Source organism: Pan troglodytes, chromosome 6, assembly GCF_028858775.2.
Source record: "Pan troglodytes isolate AG18354 chromosome 6, NHGRI_mPanTro3-v2.0_pri, whole genome shotgun sequence".
Taxonomy (NCBI): domain Eukaryota; kingdom Metazoa; phylum Chordata; class Mammalia; order Primates; family Hominidae; genus Pan; species Pan troglodytes.
The window spans coordinates 107774181-107791828 of NC_072404.2; the positions used below are offsets into that span (position 1 = coordinate 107774181).

General features: G+C 47.3%; 1 protein-coding gene and 1 pseudogene across 2 annotated transcripts in view; both read right to left on the reverse strand.

Annotated features, from left to right (window-relative positions):
- Window positions 1-17228, reverse strand: part of BAIAP2L1 (BAR/IMD domain containing adaptor protein 2 like 1) — a 109924-nt gene extending 92696 nt beyond the window's left edge. Inside the window, exon 1 of one of the 2 annotated variants that reach the window (XM_016945059.4) lies at window positions 16907-17228. In XM_016945059.4, the coding sequence (XP_016800548.1) occupies window positions 16907-16957 (51 nt within the window). In that variant the 5' untranslated portion in view covers window positions 16958-17228. The remainder of the gene's footprint in view (window positions 1-16906) is intronic. The other variant, XM_009453667.5, reaches the window with a different exon arrangement.
- Window positions 1749-2636, reverse strand: LOC735927 (small ribosomal subunit protein eS1-like; annotated as a pseudogene).
- Window positions 17229-17648: the final 420 nt, after the last annotated feature.

A 17648-nucleotide genomic window follows, 5' to 3' on the forward strand; every position in this document is an offset into this window, starting at 1 on the left:
TACAAAAATTAGCTGGGCGTGGTGGCACGTGCCTGTAATCCCAGCTACTCAGGAGGCTGAGGCAGGAGAATCACGTGAACCTGGGAGGCGGAGGTTGCAGTGAGCCGAGATCGCACCATTGCAATCCAGCCTGGGCAACAAGAGTGAAACTCCGTCTCAGAAAAAAAAAAAAAAAAAAGAAAGAGCTCCAGTCCTTGGAAATGTACCGTCTTACACGGAAACAGGTACAAAGAAATACCAAGGCAATTCACAGAGACGTGGTGAAAATAAGAAATGCAAACACCTGAAATATTACGTTATCATTTAGAAATATAAAACTTAACTACAGATAAATGGCATGTATTAAGGACCAGTAACTGATTAGTTACTGATTCTGAAATAGCTGTTAAAAGATACATACTTTGAAGACCACAGAGTATACTAGGCTGTTTGACTAAGTGCTCTTGCCTGCCTAGTTACTGTTTTTAAAAGGTGTGTCCTGGAATAAAAAAGCAATCAATAAATTTACAGGAAAGGACATCTTATGCACTGGGTTACGTTTGTTTAGAAAGCCCCAGAGCACTGAACAGGTAACAGGAACTTTACCGGATCAAAGTACACTGACTTACTGCACTAGTTCTTTCCAAATGCTACTTTTATAGTAGTATCTGGAATCATTCTAGCTAACTTCCTTCAACCAGACTCTGTGAGACAGATCATTTTACCTGTTTTTTTTTTTGTGTGTGTGTGAGATGGAGTCTCGCTCTGTTGCCCAGGCTGGAGCGTAGGTGGCACGATCTCGGCTCACTGCAACCTCGGCCTCCCAGGTTCAAGCGATTCTCCTGCCTCAGCCTCCCAAGTAGCTGGGATTACAGGTGCCCGCCACCACGCCTGGGTAATGTTTGTATTTTTAGTAAAGATGGGATTTTGCCATGTTGGCCAGGCTGGCACTGAACTCCCGAACTCAGGTGATCCAACCGCCTTAGCCACCCAACGTGCTGGGATTACAGGCATGAGCCACGGCAATCAACCTCATTCTATTGTCTTAAAATCGCAGCTGGGTGGGTGCGGTGGTTCATGCCTATAATTCCAGCACTCTGGGAGGCTGAAGTGGGTGGATCACTTGAGGCCAGGAATTCAAGACCAGCCTGGCCAACATGGTGAAACCCCATCTCTACTAAAAATACAAAAATTAGCCAGGCATGGTGGCAGGGACCTGTAATCCCAGCTACTCAGGAGGCAGAGGTGGGAGGATTATTTGAACCCAGGAGGCGGAGGCTGCAGTGAGCCAAGACTGTGCCAACTGCACTCCAGCCTGGGTGACAGAGCAAGATTCTGTCTCAAATAAAATAAAATTGCGGCCTTTGCGATCTGAGGAATTGTTCAAAAACTCCAAATGATTTAAAAACAGTTTAAATTCTTTACTTTTATTTCTCAGATACCAGTAAGGGGAAATCATTTCTTTTTCTTTTGAGACAGGGTCTTGCTGTGTTGCCCAGGCTGGAGTGCAGTGGCGCAATCTCTGCTCACTGCAGCCTCGACCTCCCGGACTCAAGCGATTCAGCCTCCAGAGTAGCTGGGATTACAGGCACACGCCCCCATGCCCAGTTAATTTTTTTGTATTTTTCGTAGACATGGGGTTTCACTATGTTGTCCAGGCTGGTCTTGAACTCCTGACCTCAAGCAAGCTGCCTGCTTCAGCCTCCCAAAGTGCTGGGATTATAGGCAGGAGCCCCCACACCCAGCCAGGAATCAACATTTCTTTTCTTTTTTTTTTTTTCCACAAATAGCACTCTTTATTTGCCACTATTTGAAGTCTGAACTTTAAACAGATTCTTGGACTGGTGGTTCATATCCATCAGCTCGTTCAACTTTAGCACCTGTCTCGTCCCCAGTGGCTTTTCCAGAACTACTGCCTTCACCATAAAGCTCCATGAGCTTTCCCAATTCAAACTTGGGCTTCTTCAGCATTTTTACTTTTCTAACAAAGACATCATGGAGAGGATAAATAGATCGGCAAGGCTTTTCTATGTCTTTTCCAATGCTGTCTGGAATCAATTTATTGACCACTTCTTTCAAGTCATTTGTCTGCACCTCTCGGGTCATGATTTCAATCATCTTCTTCCGGATTTGGCGGACCTGTTGGTGCTGAGCATAAGAGGTCTTCCGTATCTGATTGTTGCGTTTTTTAGTAAAACCAACACAGAACAGACGAAGCAAGTAAACATCGGTAGTCTTGACATCAACGTGAGCTTCAATCATTGTCTGCCATTTTTTGACCATGGAACACATTTTGTCACGGTTAAGATCCATGCCATGGAAGTTAGGCAGTTTTTATCCTGAACATCTTCAGTAATCAGCCTGAATTTTCTAAATGCAACTTCATCATTCTGCAAATCAGCAAGACTCACTTCAAACACATGACCCTTGAGACCATCAGATGCAATTTTGGTTCCTTGGGTCCTGGTGACGAGCGTCTTTCCAATATTTCTTATACTGAACATAGCAGGTGCTTTCACATCATACCAATCTTTCTTAGAAAATGGATCAACCACTTTCTTCTTGGCTCCCTTTTTGCCGCCTTTCGTAAGGCGCTTGTTCTTGCCAACCGCCATGGTGCTGGTCAGAGAGCCAAAAGCAGGAATCAACATTTCTACAGTGTTCTTTCCGAGAACTTTTTTTTTGTCTCTCATCAACTTCTCTCCTATATTCAACTTTCCAAAGGTTTTTTTTTTTTTTTTTTTTTTTTTTTTTTTGTGACAGAGTCTCGCTCTGTCGCCAGGCTGGAGTGCAGTGGTGCCACTTCAGCTCACTGCAACCTCTGCCTCCAGGGTTCAAGCGATTCTCCTGCCTCAGCCTCCCGAGTAGCTGGGACTACAGGTGCCCGCCACTGCACCCAACTAATTTTTTGTATTTTTAGTAGAGATGGGGTTTCACTGTGTTGGCCAGGATGGTCTCGATCTCTTGACTTCGTGATCTGCCTGCCTCGGCCTCCCAAAGTGCTGGGATTACAGGCGTGAGCCACTGTGCCTGGCCTTCCAAAGACTTCCTTAAAGACTGTACATCGCCTTAAAACTCCTCTCAAACTTAACCTACACGCGTATTAAGCTTTTCCTTCTTTCTTCCCATATTGAGACAAAACAAAGTCCAAATATTGAAGTTGTAAAGGCCAGCCCCAGCTGGGACAGAGGGTAGGGAAGGAGCAAGGATGTTTAATTTACGACATGGGCAGGTCCAGGCGGAGGAGAGGGGCTGCGGCTACTAGAACTTGGGGTTGCTGTCCTGTCATAGCTATAAACTCTGGATGGGCACAGACCTTCTTTGTCTTTTCTCCAGTGTGGTTTCTGGTGGTAACCATGGTGCTTGGCACAGCTGTGGTGCTCAAGAAAACAGCTGCGGGAAGAACTCATGTTGGTGGTAAAAGCTCGGCCCGTACCTAACAGGTGCTCACAACATGGCAGCTGTTATTACCGGCACGATCTCAGTGCCACCAAAGAGTTGGTGATGATTTCAGTCACCCCTGTGTGATCAGCACAGGTCTTCAGCATTTAAAACACAAGATTTTTGAGTTCTTACTATGCACCACCACGATAAGGGATTAAATAAACCTTCAAGGGCTGGATGCAGTGGCTCATGCCTTTAATCCCAGCACTTTGGGAGGCTGAGGTGGGAGGACTGCTTGAGCCCAGGAGTTCGAGACCAGCCTGGCCAACAAAGTGAGGCAGGCCCTGTCTCTACAAGAAAAAAAAAAAAAAAAATTAGCTGGGCGTGGTGGTGCACGCCTGTAGTCCCAGCCACTCAGAAGGCTGGGGCAGGAGAATTTGCTTGAGCCTAGGAGTTGGAGGCTGCAATAAGCTATGATCATGCCATTTCACTCCAGCCTGGGCGACAGAGTTAAGACCCTGTCTCAAAACAAAACAAAACAACAACAACAACAGAAACCAACAACCAAAAAAACCTTCAAGGACCATATAGCTCTTTCAGGGAGATAAAAATGTGTGCCAATACTTTCAACACTATTCTCTTATCAGGTATTTACTCAGCTCCACCTATTTCAGTCATTTGTAAATAAGGAGGCAGGTAATAAACAGATGAAAATCAATGCTCTTGGTTGGGGGGGGGGTGACAGTCTAGTAAACACACACTATGCCTACTAACAGTTAGCCCTAATTGAATACCTACGATGCGCCAGATGCTATTCTAAGAGCTTTCATGTATGACTGCGTTTAATCTTCACAGCAACCCTAGGAGCTATTATCATCCTTATTTACAGACTAAAGCACATCAAATGAAAGAATAGGGCATTATCAAGTACATACAACCATCGGGGATGACACAAAGGATGCACTGGTTAGCTGAAGAAGCCTTCTCAGAGGGCATAAGAGTAAGACTGAGTCTCTAAGCAGATGCCTGTAATCCCGGCTACTCGGGAGGCCAAGGCAGGAGAATCGCTTGAACCCGGGAAGTGGAGGTTGCAGTGAGCTGAGATCGCACCACTGCACTCCAGCCTGAGTGACAGGGCGAGACTCCCTCTCAAAAACAAAACAAACCCATGTTTTGCATGTTTAAACTTTTTTGTTTACAGGCATATTGTTCCTGCATTTATTATTCAGTCACATATTGTACTGTCAGACATAGCTGATGTCCTGTATCTTAAGCTGCTCAAAGTGTAACATAAGCCCATGCTATGATGAGACATACCATTTAGTCCATTAAATAATCACAATTGGGCCAGATGCAGTGGCTCACATCTGTAATCCCAGCACTTTGGGAGACCGAGGCAGGCAGACGGCTTGAGCCCAGGAGTTCAAGACCAGCCTGGGCAGCATAGTGAAACCCTGTCTCTATGAAAAACATAAAAATTAGTCAGATTTGGCGGCACGTGCCTGTAGTCCCAGCTACTTGGGAGGCTGAGGCAGGAGGAACGCTTTAGCCTGGGACGTTGAGGCTGCAATGAGCCATGATCACACCACTGCACTCCAGCCTGGACAACAGAGACCCTATTTAAAAAAAAAAAAAAAACCATCCAAGTTTTATCCAAAAAATCCTGGCCCCTAAGTATGAGGAATTATCACTGTGACTTTCCTGATTTGTCACCTGAGGTTTTTGTGGCCAGAAACAGATTGGTCTATTAACTAAGACTCAGGCAATTGTGTCAGACAGGCATGTGAAGGTGACAGGGGGCCCTGTCTTCTGTACTCCTCTCCCCTCCCCCAACAGGCAGGGGCTTCCCTCCTCCTAACTCAGCATGGGGCTGCTGGATTAGGGTAGCTGGTGGTTGGATCTGTCATCTGGGACCTATTCCAACCCCTACCCCAATCTTTTCTGCACATTTGTTCGAGGCCTTATTTTTTTATTTTTTTTGAGACAGAGTCTCACTCTGTCACCCAGGCTGGAGTGCAGTGGCACCATCTGAGCTCACTGCAACCTCCGCCTCCCAGGTTCAAGCAATTCTCCTGCTTCAGCCTCCCAAGTAGCTGGAATTACAGGTACCCACCACCATGCCCGGCTGATTTTTTTGTATTTTTAGTAGAGACGGGGTTTCACCATGTTGGCCAAGCTGGTTTCAAACTCCTGACCTCAGGTGATCCGTCCGTGTCAGCCTCCAAAACTGCTGGGATTACAGGCATGAGGAGGCCTTATGTTTTAATCATCTGAGATTTCCCCCATACTTTTGACAGGTTATTACCACGCTTGTACCTATTCTTGTCCCTGTTGTCACCTGCTTTTGTGCCTTTCAAAGATACAGCCATGCTTTTAACTGCTTGCAACATAAGAAATGACTTTTTGCTCTACACAGAGAAACTTCTGAACAAACTATAGAAATGACCCCTGAAAGTAAAGTCTTGACTTTTAAAAGGCAGTTTTAAGAACTGGAATTTGAGTATTTTCAATTTTGTTCAGCTAGTTGCCTGTTGCACGTGTAGTCTTGGGTTAGTAAATTTTTTTTTTTTGAGAGGGAGTCTCGCACTGTCGCCCAGGCTGGAGTGCAGTGGCGGGATCTTGGCTCACTGCAAGCTCCGCCTCCCGGGTTCACGCCATTCTCCTGCTTCAGCCTCCCGAGTAGCTGGGACTACAGGCACCCGCCACCGCACCCGGCTAATTTTGTGTATTTTTAGTAGAAATGGGGTTTCACCATGTTAGCCAGGATGGTCTCTATCTCCTGACCTCGTGATCTGCCCACCTCGGCCTCCCAAAGTGCTGGGATTACAGGCGTGAGCCACTGCGCCCGGCCTCGGGTTAGTAAATGTTAAACATGTATTCCCATACGTAAAAATCAAGACAGAAATCATAAGATTTAAAATTAGGTTTATCTTTAAATGGGTAATTTGCAAACAGAGGTAGGAGATGGCGAATTTTAGCTTAGTTTTAAAAACATTATGTCCATTAAAACGGAATATATATATTTATCTGCTTTACATTAAATATTATAAAAGTAAGCAATTTACATTAAAAAATATAAATATGGCCGGGTGCAGTGGCTCACGCCTGTAATCCCAGCACTTTGGGAGGCCGAGGCGGGCGGATCACAAGGTCAGGAGATCGAGACCATCTTGGCTAACACGGTGAAACCCCGTCTCTACTAAAAATACAAAAACAAAATTAGCCAGGCATGGTGGTGGGTGCCTGCAGTCCCAGCTACTCAGGAGGCTGAGGCAGGAGAATGGCGTGAACCTGGGAGGCAGAGCTTGCAGTGAGCCAAGATTGCGCCACTGCACCACAGCCTGGGTGACAGAGCAAGACTCTGTCTCAAAAAAAAACAAAAAACAAAACCAAAAACTCCTGCCCTAGAGTTAACTAGTGCTTAATTGCTATTGTTTAGGGACTTTTTAGCCTCCAAAGTACCATATGAATAAACACAAGTTTTTTGTTTTGAGACAGTCTCTCGCTCTGTTGCCAGGCTAGAGTGCGGTGGCGTGATTTCAGCTCACTGCTACCTTTGCCTCCCCGGTTCAAGTGATCCTGCCTCAGCCTCTGGAGTAGCTGGGACTACAGGCGCACTCCACCACACCCAGCTAATTTTTTTTTTTTTTTTGTATTTTCAGTAGAGATGGGGTTTCACCATGTTGGCCAGGATGGTCTCGATCTCTTGACCTCATGATCTGCCCGCCTCGGCCTCCCAAAGTGCTGGGATTACAGGCGTGAGCCACTGTGCCCGGCCCATAAACACAGTTTAAGCAGGAAATCCGGGGGCATCTTCACCCACCTGCTGTTCTCTCAAAAGCACAAGCACTCTAGGAGGTGAAATACTGGTTAGATCTCTGACTTGGGCTCATCTATTCTGCTCCCTGGTTTGGGAACACATTCTGGTAATATTTTTTCTTCTATTTTTTAAAGAAAGAGAAACCGGCAACATTTTATCTCATTTATATGCATCTCACTTTTATCCACAAAGACTTCAGGCAGCTGTTACACCAGGAACTAAAACCATTAAAATCTAAAACTTGGCCAGGCACAGTGGCTCACGCCTGTAATCCCAACACTTTTGGGAGGATGAGGCAGGCGGATCACAAGGTCAGGAGACAGAGACCATCCTGGCTAACAGAGGGAAACCCTGACTCTACTAAAAATACAAAAAAAAAATTAGCTGGGCATGGTGGCGGGCACCTGTAGTCCCAGTTACTCGGGAGGCTGAGGCAGGAGAATGGCATGAACTTGGGAGGTGGACGTTGTGAGCCGAGATCGTGCCACTGCACTCCAGCCTGGGCGACAGAGTGACACTCCGTCTCAAAAAAAAAAAAAAAAAAAAAAAGAAAATCTAAAACTCAAGTCACTAAAATCATGATAAACCAGAAGGACTCAAGGTTAGGAAGACAAACAGAAGTTTAAAATCAAGGCTGAGGAAAATAAAAACAGAAATCTAACGTCTGAAAGGTCACAGAGCTGTAATTACTCTGCACATATCTACAAGTTCTAAGTTTATGGGGGAAAGTATGCCTAGTTATTAACAGGCATGAAATCGTAGGTGTTCTGGCCAATGTCCATATTCTATATGGTACACATGCTTAAATACTGAAAACACACACACATCCCTTCTATGTGTTATTAAAAAGGAAGTGGTTTTAAAAGATTTACTTAATTGAGCTGGGAACGACGGTGCACGACTGTAGTCCCTGTTACTTGGGAGGCTGAGGTAGGATCACTGGAGCCCAGGAGTTCTAGGTCAGCCTGGGCAATGTAGCAAGACCCCCTCACTAAAAAAAAAAAAAAAAAAGTCTACCTTAGCTGGGTGTGGTGGCGGGTGCCTGTAATCCCAGCTACTAGGGAGGCTGAGGCAGGAGAATCGCTTGAACCTGGGAGGCGGAGGTTGCAGCGAGCTGAGATCGCACCATTTCACTCCAGCCTGGGCGAACAAGAGTGAACCTCCGTTTCAAAAAAGAAGTCTACCTAACTGGCTAGAGTTCAGGGAAAGGTGCACTCTCACACCATGCAGACGACAGCATCATTTGGTGCATGCTTTCTGGAGGGCATTTTGCAATGTGGAGCAAACAGGCTTTAAAATGTACCTGCCCTTTGACCCAGAGCTCCCTTCTGGGAATGTGGCTTAAGGAAAACATCATGGATCTGCTTACGGATCTGTGCAAAGCTTTGACTGCAACCATGCCCATGGCTGCGGTGTAATAGCAAAGTACTGGCAATGATCTATGTCCAACCACAGGGGCTGATCAATAAATTATGATGAAAAATGGAGTCCTGTGCAGTCATCAAAATGATAGAGCACAGAAAACTGACATGGGAATATGTACGGAAAAGTATCAGAAAAAGCGACAGCAAGAGTTAGTGTTATCTCTGGTTTGCAGGATTCTGGGCACACTTATTTACACTTCTTGTTCTTTTTGAGACAGATTCTTGCTGCCACCCAGGCTGGAGTACAGTGGTGCAGTCTCAGCTCACTGCAACCTCTGCCTCCCAGGTTCAGGCAATTCTCCTGCCTCAGCATCCCGAGTAGCTGGAATTACAGGCACCCGCCACCACGCCCAGCTGATTTTTATTTATATATATAGATATATATATGTAATTTTTGTATTTTTTGTAATTTTTGTGTATATATACATATATACACACATATATACATATATACTTGTACATATATACATGTGTACATATACACACACATATATACATATATACGTACACATATATATACATATATACACATATATATGTGTGTTTATATATATATGTAATTTTTGTATTTTTGGTAGAGATGGGGTTTCGCCATGTTGGCTAGGCTGGTCTCAAACTCCTGACCTCAGGTGATTCATCCTCCTCGGCCTCCCACAGTGCTGGGATTACAGGTGTGAGCCACTGCACCCGGCCATGAAAGGGTTTTATTACATAAGGGATGTTGAAAGCACAGATGAACCCTATTTAAACTGGAGCTCGGAGTGGGGTGCAAAGTTATGGTTAACTGCATTTTCTTGTTAATTAAATATTAATGAAAATACCTTTTCTTTTTATGTAACTTTTCTATTTATTTTTTTTTGAGACGGAGTCTCCCTCTGTCGCCCAGGCTGGAGTGCAGTGGCATGATCTCAGCTCACTGCAAGCTCCGCCTCCTGGGTTCACGCCATTCTCCCGCCTCAGCCTCCCGAGTAGCTGGGACTATAGCCTCCTGCCACCGCGCCTGGATAATTTTTTGTATTTTTAGTAGCGACGGGGTTTCACTGTGGTCTTGATCTCCTGACTTCGCGATCCGCCCGCCTCGGCCTCCCAAAGTGCTGGGATTACAGACGTGAGCCACCGCGCCCGGTTTATGTAACTTTTCTTGAAAATGTACCTACTTTGGGCCAGGCGCAGTGAGGGGCTCACGCCTGTAATCCCAGCACTTTGGGAGGCCGAGGCGGGCGGATCACCTGAAGTCGGGAGTTAGAGACCAGCCTGACCAACATGGTGAAACCCCGTCTCTACTAAAAATATAAAAATTAGGCCAGGCGCGGTGGCTCACGCCTGTAATCCCAGCACTTTGGGAGGCCAAGGTGGGCAGACAGATCATGAGGTCAGGAGATGGAGACCATCCTGGCTAACACGGTGAAACCCCATCTCTACTAAAAATACAAAAAATTAGCCGGGCGTGGTGGCAGGCGCCTGTAGTCCCAGCTACTCGGGAGGCTGAGACAGGAGAATGGCGTGAACCCAGGAGGCGGAGCTTGCAGTGAGCCGAGATCTCGCCACTGCACTCCAGCCTGGGCGACAGGGAGACTCCGTCTCAAAAACAAACAAAAAAAACCCACACACAAAACAAACAAACAAAAAATCCCTTTCATGCATGCAGTTATGATAGTTTTAGAGTCTAATGAACTTCAGTTTATGTCTTCCTCTAGTGACTACCACAACTGTATGGCCTCTCTCAGACCAGAATTTCCTAGGTCTTGGTTTGTCTTCTGACATGAAGGATTTCCCACAGGGCTCCCTGCCAAGGTTACAGACACCCTACAGAGAAACGGCAGATCACCAGCAGGCCTGGAACAAACGATTTTGTTTGTGTTTACTTTAAAATTTTTTTTTTGCACATACCCACAGGAATGGCAAAAATTAAAAGGATGGGAAATAGCAGCAGCTGGCAAGGATGAAGAGCAACTGGAACTCTCATACTCTGCTGGTGGAATGGCAACTGGTGCGTCACTGTGGAACATCAATCAGCAGTTTCTCCTAAAGCAAAATATTTGAATGTCTAATACTCAGCCAGTCTGCTCCTGTGTCTCTATCCAAGAGAAATGAGGGCCTATGGCCATCAGACGTGAGCCAGAACATTCATAAAGCATGACTCATAATATCTTGGAATAGTCTGAAAATAATCCCAGCTGGGCACAGTGGCTCACGCCTGCAATCCCAGCACTTTGGGAAGCCGAGGCAGGCGGATCACCTGAGGTCGGGAGTTCGAGACCAGCCTGGCCAACATGGTGAAACCCTGCCTCCACTAAAAATACAAAAATTAGCCAGCGTGGTGGCAGGCATCTGTAACCCCAGCTACTCGGGAGGCTGAGACAGGAGAATCGCTTGAACCCGGGAGGCAAGGGTTGTAATGAGCCGAGATCACACCACTGCACTTGAGCCTGGGTGACAGAGCAAGACTCCGTCTCAAAAAAAAAAACAAAACAAAACCAAAGAAAGAAAATAATCCCAGCCAGGTGCGGTGGCTCATGCCTGTAAGCCCAGAACTTTGGGAGGCCGAGGCGGGTGGATCACAAGGTCAGGAGTTCGAGACCAGCCTGACCAACATGGTGAAACCCGATCTCTACTAAAAAATACAAAAATTAGCCGGGCATGGTGGCATAAGCCTGTAATCCCAACTACTCAGGAGTCTGAGGGAGGAGAATCGCTTGAACCTGGGAGGTGGAGGTTGCAGTGAGCCAAGACTGAGCCACTGCACCCCAGCCTGGGCGACAGAGCAAGACTCCATCTCAAAAAAAAAAAAAAAAAAAAGTTAGGAGAGGGGCTACCCTTGGAGGGGTGCAGCGACTGGGAGGTGGCACGAGGGGGACTTCAGGGAGTGGCCATGGTTTGCTTCTTGATCTGGGTGGTGTTTACACAGGTGTGTTCAGTTTGTGACAATTTAGTGAGCTATGTATACTTAAGCACAACTTTATGTATATTGCTATTCAATAAAAAGTTTTAAAAACAAATTTTAAAATATATTTGCATGTGTCAGCAGATAAGTTAAACTAAATTTTATGCAGCTTTTATAACTTATTTTTAAGCTGGAATATTAAGTTGGAATTATTACAGCTTTGAATACAGGCCTGTAATCCCAGCACTTTGGGAAGCCGAGGCAGGCAGATTACTTGAGCTCAGGAGTGCGTGACCAGCCTGGGCAACACAGCAAGACACCATCTCTACCAAAAATAAAAAATTAGCCGGGCATGGTGGTGCATGTGGTCCCAGCTATATGCCTGTAGCTTTTGATTTACATTTGTGACACTATTTCAGTTTTGGGTATTAATTCTTGTCTTGCACAGACCTCCAAGGGAAACCTAATGTGCATGGAATTAAAACAAATTGGATTTTTATTTTCTTCAACATTCCACACAGTTTTTAGTCAAAAAATAATCATTTTTTCTTGAGATGGGGTCTCACTCTGTTGCCCAGGCTGGAGTACAGTGGCACCATTTCAGTACTGCAACCTCTGCCTCCTGGCCTCAAGTGATCCTCCCACCTCAGCCTACTGAGGAGCTGGGACCCCAGGCACGTACCACCACACCCGGCTAATTTTTGTATCTTTGTAGAGGTAGGGTCTCACTACATTACCCAGGCTGGCCTCGAACTCCTGGGCTCAAGCAATCCACCTATCTTGACCCCCCAAAGTGCTGGGATTACCGGCATGAGCCACCGCTCCTAGGCTTATTTTATTAAGAGAGTTTGTTCAAAACATGCCAATGATGATGAATTAACAGAATGACAGAAAATTCCAGTGACACCTTAGATCGCCACATTATGAAAATGTATTTGGTTTGTGCATCTTTGGTCACTGGAAACTAAATTACCATACAAACAAAGGCATGGTAAGTGGGATGTGGCAGCCGGTCACTAAGAGACTCTAGGACTCAGTTTCTCAATCTGGTTAACAACTAGCCTGGCCAACATGGTGAAACCCTGCTTCTATCAAAAAATGCAAAAATTTGCCAGGCGTGGCGGCTGTAGTCCCAGCTACTCGGGAGGCTGAGGTGGGAGAATTGCTCGAAAGTGGGAGGTGGAGGTTGCAGAGAGCTGCGATTGCACCACTGCACTCCAGCCTGAGCAACAAAGCAAGACCCTGTCTCAAAAATAAATAAATAAAAATAGTTAAGCCAACACAATCCACATTCACCTGGAGGGCTGATGTTTACTTAGAATTAAGCACTCTATGAAAAGTATCATCGGAGGGCGCCAGGAGCCTAGCAAAGGACAGGTGCTTCACACATTAAATGGATAAATGTCCATTCATTCAACAAATATGCATGCCTACTATGTGCCAGGAACTGTTTTAAGTGCTTGGAATACAAAAACAAAAACAAAGCTCATTGCCTTGTAGAGCTCACATTCTAGTTGGGGTGGGAAGAGAGGGAAAGAAACATAAGAAATAAATACATCACATAGCCTATTCTAAGGTAGTGTTATGGGGGAAGGTAATGTAGTCTAAGGTGGGGCTGGGAGATGGATGGAGGCGTCTGCAATCTGAGAGTCTGAGCATGCTTCCTTGAGATGACACTGAAAGGCTTCTGTGACATCTCCCCTTTGACTCTGTTAGCAAGATTCCTGTAGGCAGGACATCCCTGGATGCTGCCACACCCGTTCTTCCTCCACTTCTTAAGCCTTTTTTTTTTTTTTTTTTTTTTTGAGATGGAGTCTCGCTCTGTCGCCCAGGCTGGAGTGCAGTGGCGCCATCTTGGCTCACTGCAACCTCTAACTCCCTGGTTCAAGCGATTATCCTGCCTCAGCCTCCCGAGTAGCTGGGACTACAGGCACGCGCCACCACGCCCAACTAATTTTTGTATTTTCAGTAGAGACAGGGTTTCACCATGTTGGCCAGGATGGTCTCGATCTCCTGACCTCATGATCTGCCTGCCCACCTTGGCCTCCCAAAGTGCTGGGATTACAGGTGTGAGCCACCGCGCCGGGCCCTACTTCCTAAGTCTTTAACAGTTCTAGGAAGGCTGTGGCTACTCTTAATTAAGGGTTTTTTTGAACAACTACTTCTACCATGAGAGCATATACTCATCAGAAAACCATGCAAAATCACAGCAAGCTTTTGAGGGCAAATTATGGGCATGCTATAAAGTGTGGAGGGGGGAGGGATTTTTGGTTGAACTCTAATTAGTAACAGCAACATTACTGGACATTTTGGGGCTTATAACATCATTTGTTTATGAAGTAGTAAAATACACACATCCTCCTGGGAGTTAGCATGGATTTCCCGTAATCATTTGCCTACGTATACATTTTAGACATTTCAGCAACTGTGTACACAGCATATATTTAAGGATATTTGATACTGGCTACAGAGGATCATGCTACTTTATAATTCCTCCTTTTCTCTAAAGTATTCCTTTATTTCATAATTGGAGAAACCTGAGTATTTAAAAACAAAAAACTAAAACCCATACTAGCAAGTCATTAAAAAATCATTTGCAGGTGGCTTTTGTAAACACACCTGGTTGTGTTGCATTTCTATTAGTAAAATATGGTAGATGGTTAGGTAATATAGAGGACATCTCTTCTTAAAAGCACTAGATTCAACAACACTGCCAGATTTTTGCCATATTAAGCTTAAACTGTTTTCAGCTTGAACATCATGGGGCAGGGCGGGATAGGGGGAAGAACCCAATACAGGGGCGGGAAAAGGTTTTTCAGACTCCTGAATTAAAATTTCACTTTGCACTGCCAAAGCCAAAGCATGGGCTAGCAGCCTTCACTATTTCATAGATTACATAAACTTGTAGTCTGATGCTATAAATATCCTACCACCTGGACATTAAAAAAAAAAAAAAGGTCCCAAAACACTAACAAGGAAATAGTAATTAAAATGAACAAACATTTAGTGAGCTTTCCAGTTTGCTTTCAGACACCTGGCAATGGAAAACTATCAGGTACTGGTCTTTGATCTCCATTTACAGTGCCTTACGTCTACAAATACGTATAACCAAAATGATGAAATCCACACTTTTTCCCTGCTGTTTCCGTTCTTTGGGTAATAAGACATGCCCAAGTGGTTGGCATTTGTGACGCTGCAATTCGCCTTGGTACGGTCCCTCTAAGGAGTTATTACTAAAAGTCTACGTCAGGAAGCGGGAGAAAAAAAGCAGGGTTTAACTCAGAACACCTGACTGCTGGTCTCAAGTTGCAATCGCAGCTCAGAATGGGAAGATACACAGGGCTGTTCTTGGAGGAAGGGCGGAAGGCAGTGGTGTTCTGTATTTTTGCACCCCAGTGGACATCAGACTCTGCCTCAAATTTGCAATGGCCTGCCTTCCTCAATTACACAGTTTTTCCTTCACTGACAGTCAACAGAGCAGCCACTACTTACTTTCCAGGTCTGAGTCTGGCAGAAAGAAAGTTTTATTTACACACTTGGTCAGTACCCCACACCTCATGCAGCAACGTCTTCCGGGTCATTTAAATAGTAGCAATCTCAATACAAATGTAGGAATTTCCCAAATTTCGAATTTCCCAAATTTCTAAAGATCGCCCTCTATGAAGGCAACACACGAATAGAAGAGTTTTTGGTCACAGTGACTGAGCATCAGAAACGCTGTGTCAACTGTTTCTACTCTCCCTACCTGTAAGGCATAATTTATATGTGACAGTATACACTTTGTGTGTTAAGATAAACGGAACGGATCTCTTGGATTTCAATACATAACAAAAATGTTCATGTTCTTCTCTTACTTTCATTCAACAAAAGTTAATAGACTCCTCCGATTTTAGGAATTCAGACCTTGAAAACCCAGAAACTAAAATTTTAGGTTTAAAAAAGTCTATCAAAATGACTAAACTTCCTGATTCAAGCACCAGGGACAGAAAAAAGATAAAACACACCAACCAACCAACCGACCAACCATTTATTTATAACCTTAAACATGCCTATACATGAACTTAGAGAACGTTAAAGTTTCAAGGGTTCGAAGCGCCTAGGCTGAATTAAAACAAAAGTTGTTTTGTGTTCTATTAATAGCAGATGATTAACAGATATCTTATCTCACCTGGAATTCATTTGTAAGTATGTAAACTAAACAGGCCACTAATCCTAAGTCTCTGTCTGTGTCTGGAAAAATTCTCTCCTAATACATGCAAGTTAAGAGACCGGCTATCAACGCATTCCTTAAGGTTAGGTCAATTTCATTAAAACCTCGGTTGTTCTTTGACTTCAAGAACCTCACCAAATAACCCATATATAAAAGCCAAGTTCAACTGAAAGCTGGGAGAGGAAGGGTCTAAGGAGGAGGGCGTTTCCCTGGAGAACGCCCAGAGCTCGGCTCACCTGGCGATCCTAATTACAGGGGAGTTTCACCCCCACATTCTTGGGCGCTTTCTTTTCTTAGAGGAAACTCGAGCTTGTGTCTTTGGCTTGTGTCTTTGGTCCCGGAGGGCTTAAGCCCGGCAGCCAGGACAGCGCGGGTCACTGATTCCAAGAAGTTGGGAGGAGGACGTGGGCCCCACCGACGCACAACAGACCCCTCCCCAACTTAAGTGCACTAGTTGTAAAATGTGTAGCTGGTCAGGGGATGGGGGGCAGTCTCCAGAGCTCTGAGGGTCAGGGAAGAGGAGAAGGGACGGGGAGGAGAAGGGACGGGGAGGAGAAGGGACGGGGAGGAGAAGGGACGGGGAGGAGAAGGGACAGGGGAGGCGGAGAAGGGCCAGGAGAGGAGGGGGAGACACACGGGGAAGGAGGAAGAACCAAGAGGAGGGGGAGGGAGAGGGGGGAGGGGGAGGGGAGGGGGGAGGGGGAGGGGAGGGGGAGGGGAGGGGGGAGGGGGAGGGGGAGGGGAGGGGGGAGGGGAGGGGGAGGGAGGGGGAGGGGGAGGGAGAGGGGGGAGGTGGATGGACTGGGGGGGAGGGGGAGACACACGGGGGAGAAGGAAGAACCAGGAGGAGGGGAGGGACAGTGACGAGGGGCAGGGGAGGAGGGAGAGTGAACGGGGAGCGGAGGGGCAGAGGGAGAGGTACAGCGGGGCGGGAAAGAGAGGGAAGAAGAACAGGGAGGAGGGGAGGGAAGGAGGAGGAAAAGTAGGGGGGAGGGGATGGGGAGGGACTGGGAGGAAGGAGAGGGCCAGGGGAGGAAGAAGAGGGGCTGTGGAGGGCCAGGGGAGGAGTGGGAGAGACCGGGCGAGGTGGAAGGACAGGGGGGAGGGGAGCTGGGGGGAGGGAAAGTACCTTCCCGCGTAAAGTCCCCTTCTGACCCCCGAGGTGGAAAGCCCTGACCTCCCTGAGCCCCGGGCCCTGGGCTTACCCGGTAGGTGCTCTCCGTGAGCCGGTTCACCTCCTCGGGCCCCCGGGACATGGCTGCGGCCGCCGGGCGAGCAAGCGCGGGAGGACGCGGCTGGGCCTCGTGGCCGCCGGACTCCGGGCAGCGGGAGCGCCGGGGCGCGACTAAGGGGCTCTGGAGGGTCGGCCGCCGCCGCAGCCGTCGGCCCGAAAGTGCCCGCGCGCGTCTCCGCTGCCAAAATGTCAAACTTGCGGCGGCGCCGCCCTGGCCTTCTGCGAGGAGCAGAGGAGAAGCAGCCGGACGCCGCCAGAGGAAGCTGGGCGGGCCAGGCGGCCCCACCTGAGGCGGGCGGGGCAGACGGGGGCGGGGCCGCGGGGCCGGAGGGGCGTGGCGTACCCACCTGAGGCGGCCTGGTGAGCGGGGCCCGGCCGGGGTGGGCGGGGAGGAGGCGGGGCCAGGCAGCTGGAATGGGCGTGGCCAGAGGGAAGCGGGCCCCCCGAGTGGGCGGGGTCACCCCACCTGTGGCGGACAGGGCAGCGAGGCCACGGTGCGCCCCCTCGCGGCTCTCCCAGAGCTCCGGCGACGTAGGGCCCGAGACCCTGGAGTGGGGACCGGTGTGGAGTGGGCTGCTCGCTTTGCTGTTTTGCTAGGGCAAGGGCAGCCTGGGGGTGTTTAGACTGTGGTCCTGGAGCCCTTGTTTGCCTTGCGTGGTGCTAGCCCCGGGGACCCCGAGGCCCACTTCCTCCATGAGGGCTTCCTTCAAGCC